The 4,107-nt window shown below is 36.7% G+C and overlaps 1 protein-coding gene across 1 annotated transcript; it reads left to right on the top strand.

Annotated features, from left to right (window-relative positions):
- Positions 1-367: 367 nt before the first annotated feature.
- LOC146649365 (regulator of G protein signaling 21) lies at positions 368-3,362 on the top strand. Its single transcript, XM_085386520.1, has 5 exons — positions 368-444; positions 529-624; positions 712-761; positions 862-1,028; positions 2,973-3,362. The coding sequence occupies exons 1-5, from the start codon at positions 368-370 to the stop codon at positions 3,156-3,158; spliced, it is 576 nt and encodes a 191-aa protein (XP_085242646.1). The 3' UTR covers positions 3,159-3,362.
- Positions 3,363-4,107: the final 745 nt, after the last annotated feature.

Genomic DNA, 4,107 nt, shown 5'->3' with positions numbered 1-4,107 from the left:
AGTGCATCTAGAATCTCCATACAGACAAGTAAAAGGCAAACGCTCATATTGCCCTATATGGACTACACATACATCACGCAGTCAATCAGTCACCTAAATACCTTTTTCCAGAAATCTGAGTAACGGAAAAAAAAATTCTCCCATAGGAATTTTACAGCTGTGAGTCAGTAACAAGGGTAGATCAGTCTAACAACAGACATTTGTATTCGTATCCAATTGGCGTTTAGATACAGGTACCAGCAGGCCCACAGCGTCATAGGTATACCTTTCCTGGCAGTTTAAGGACAAGCCCAGGAGGGAACAGTGCTTTTACACATATCACAGCAGGCTATTGTATCTCCCTACAGGGAATTACAGGGATATTAAAATGCCCAAACTCTTATTTTCAAGGATTCGACTTTACGAATTTAAGGATTTAATGCCCAACATGAAGCAGCCACGAAGGTAAGCCAAGCACACTAATGATACTAAGTTTACATTTATAAACTTTACATTAACAAACATATTGAACTTGAGTTTGTTTTTAAGGTTTGACATTGTACTGAACTGCAGGAGGCGTAAGAAGGATATCCAGTGTGTCAGTGTACAGAAATGTAATGATGAGATGTACTCTTCAAAGCTAAGGTATCATATGATTGGAAGTGTTAGTTATTTTCATCTCCATGGTGTATATTATAAAGAAAATAATAGCCATATATCATTTCCTTATAGTTGTCAGACTGACCATGAACTTCACCTGGAAAAACTGCTAAAAGACAAAAGTAAGAAGTGTTACTCTTCACAAAACTGAGCCATGTGATTCTACAAATGAATTTCACATAATGAATAATTCTGTATGTTTAACCCTTTCCCTCTTTGCAGAGTATTTAGCAGCATTCCACTCTTTTCTGCAGTCTGAGTTCAGTGAGGAAAACATTGAGTTCTGGCTCGCATGTGAGGAGTTCAGGTTGACTACCTCACCAGAAGACCTTCAATGGAGAGCAGAGGAGATCTACCGGGAGTTCATCCAGCCTACAGCCTGCAGAGAGGTCAGTTTGTCTGTTATACCAGAGCTAAATCATATTTCATACTTAAAAGAAGAAATTACTTTCTTGGACTTTCTGAGTAACTTTGTAAACTAAAAGTAGGCCCAAATATAAACTGCATTTTATCAAACTGGCATTACAGAAAAGAGGAAAGTATGATTGCATCAGAGAAAAAACTGTACAAAACTTTTACAAATTCAGTGAAGCAATGCAGATGATTACCAAATTTCATAACTTCCAGTGCTTCTGGTGCTTTTAGTACAGTATTTTCTGTGCCATATTTTCAGGGAAGATGCACTGAATCAGAATCAGAATACTTTAAGAAATCCCAGAGATAATTATGTTTTCACAGTTGCTCCAAGACTACGGAAGAGGATTAGGGCCACTGGAAAATAAATCTGAGAAAAAAGTCAGAATTCTGACTTTAATCTCAGAATTCTGACTTTATTCTCAGAATTTAGGAAAAGAAGAAGAAGAAAAAAGACGTGCCCACTTCTTTTTTTTTTCTTTTTTTTTTTTTTTCCAGTGGCCCTAATCCTCTTCCGTACAAGACAGTAAGAACAATACCGAACACGTAAAAATACCAACAAACAAGTTAAAGTAGAAGAGTATGGAGGGAGGTTATGTAGTGTTTTATTCATTTCAAATATGGCACAGAATTTTCCCATTGTGAACCACAGACTGCACACAAAATATATACATTCCTAGTAAGAAATCACTTAGTGGTGGCAAGTAAGCAGCACATGTATCATGTGGGGTTGTCAAGCAACGTACACTTGGATACTAATTCTACTACACATTATTATAGGATTAGATATTTGTGTTAGTTTTTTGGAGTCAGATGTGGCCATATTTGGAGTTTGGAGTCTTAAGTTATGAGCTATAGCTAGCGTGCTAGGTTAGCAACCTGCAATCATAAATTGAAACACAAACTTCTAATACAGGTTGTACCTCACAGCATGCTATATTATTTGTTAGGTAATTTAATTAAAGTCCTCTAAAAGGCAATAACACAATAGACAAAGGGAAGAGGAAGAGGTCCACTTTAATAACTGGAGTTGGAGAACTAAGGCCACCAGCTGCCTGTGACAGGATAAGCAGTCACACTCCTACCTCCAACATCCACATGAATAAGGTATTTTTTTAAAAAAACCATTGTCTTAAAGAGGGATTTTACCCACAGAGAATAATGTTAGGGTTTTTTTTTTTTTTGTTTTTTTTTGAAGCAGGCTGTTAAAATGTTTTTAATGCTGTATTTCATGGAAATATAAAAGTCTATGGGGAACTGATTTATGTAGCCATTCAAGGAACTTCCACAATGGTTTCTTATTTAATTAGTTGCAACTTGAAGTGAAGCAAGACCAATACAATAGTAATCATTCAGCTAAATGGCAAGCCAAATGTTTTATATATTCTTCAATGTTTCTTTGAAAGAATGAAGTATTTCAATTACAAAGAAAAAGCAGAATCCAAATACAAATGGAGCAAGAAATAACATAGTTAAAAAAACAAAACAGGACAGGAAACTCTTTAGGGACATGTAGTGTGTGTGTGTGTGTGTGTGTGTGTGTGTGTGTGTGTGTGTGTGTGTGTGTGATCTGTCTCAGCAGCTAGAATTCTGAATTTCATGGAGTTTCATCTGAGTTGAAAAGCATACAAGAGAGCTAGCAAGTTAATGTTTGATTTAATGTTTTTTTTTTATTGTACCAGTAATAAAATTGACCAAAAAATAGACTTTTTTTTTTCTCAAAAATGTAACCCTAGGATTCAGAGGTATTTTCTTACCTCCTTCCAGGGGTGTATTTTGCACATCTTGGTGGTGGCATTTTAATTATTTTGGATTTAACGTTTTTCAAGCACCTTTTTACAAATTGAAAACAAACACAGCCAATTTGGGAACCCATTACATGATGATATGTTGACTTGTCACATTTGTTTCCTTCTCAGATCAATGTAGACCAGCGTGTTAGAGAGAAGATCAAGCAGGCACTTGAGAAACCCAACCTTTCCTGCTTTGACGAGGCCCAGAAACATGTTTACCTGCTGATGGAAAGAGACTCTTGCCCAAGATTCCTGCACTCAGATGCCTACCTGAGTCTAAAGCGCAAATCCAGGACTCTGTGGTACCTTTAAAGAGAGCTACCATCCCTGGATCAACTAATTTACTGTTTCACTCTAAACCCAAACATAAAAAAATATTTTTTAACAGTGTGCAATATCATTTTTTCTTTTTGTACTGATAAAATGCCGTGGACTTTAGTACAGCAAGGCAAACACAATGACAGAAAAGTAATGTGAGTGTGGAGATATGTACGTATAAAGAATGTTGGTATGTGTTAGTACTTTAGAGGAGTTCAAGGTTCTTTGAAATACTGTATGTGTTAACTGAAAGTCTAGGTAAGTTAAGCTTGTTTCTGATGTGAAATGTTAGGACTTCTTGCCCAAATTTGGCTAATTCAGTCAGTAACTGTAGTCATTCATCATCTATAAGTATTCTTTTTATTCCAATATAGTCAGAATTATATTTATCTGACTGACTAACTGAGACATGAGGAAGGGCATGAGTCAAAATAAAGGATAACAGTTTCCACAGCTTACCCAGCAAAGGGATTCTGTTTTCAGTCACATGTCTACTATATCCTTTAATTAGGTGTGGGCCTGACTCTGTACACCAACATCAGGGTTTACTAAACTGGAAAAAAGTAACCCCCCACTCTAACCCTCGATCCCGCTCTGTTCTGCAAACGGCCTTATTCCTAAAGATTGTGCCTTAAAAAGGAGTACTGAGGCAGCTAATAATAACTCAAGGGCTTAAATGACAACACAGGAGTCATCAGACAACCTGATGCGTAACAGATCAGCCCTCAATGTGCTGCCTTGTTAGGGGAATAATCTCATCACCCACAGACAATGACTGGGGAAAATACTACAAAAAGAGGAGTCTGGGAAAGGTTTTTTCAGATGAAAATAGAGAGACTGTGTATGTTAAACAGTTCCACGTTAATAAAGGTTTTTGTCACATCGGTTTGTACTCATGGCCTGATGTTGTTAACAAATTTAAGCAGTTTTTCCAACCATGATG

Source organism: Rhamphochromis longiceps, linkage group LG17 (assembly GCF_057381845.1).
Source record: "Rhamphochromis longiceps isolate RC_006_pf linkage group LG17, R_longiceps_female_GT1.1, whole genome shotgun sequence".
NCBI lineage: Eukaryota > Metazoa > Chordata > Actinopteri > Cichliformes > Cichlidae > Rhamphochromis > Rhamphochromis longiceps.
The sequence above is the reverse complement of the archived record's forward strand: the minus strand, read 5'-3'. Positions and strand labels throughout refer to the sequence as shown.

Coding starts and splice junctions, on each gene's coding strand:
- LOC146649365 (XM_085386520.1), top strand. CDS start 368: ATGCCCAAACTCTTATTTTCAAGGATTCGACTTTACGAATTTAAGGAT. Junction 445..528: donor AACATGAAGCAGCCACGAAG/GTAAGCCAAGCA, acceptor TTTGTTTTTAAG/GTTTGACATTGTACTGAACT. Junction 625..711: donor ATGTACTCTTCAAAGCTAAG/GTATCATATGAT, acceptor ATTTCCTTATAG/TTGTCAGACTGACCATGAAC.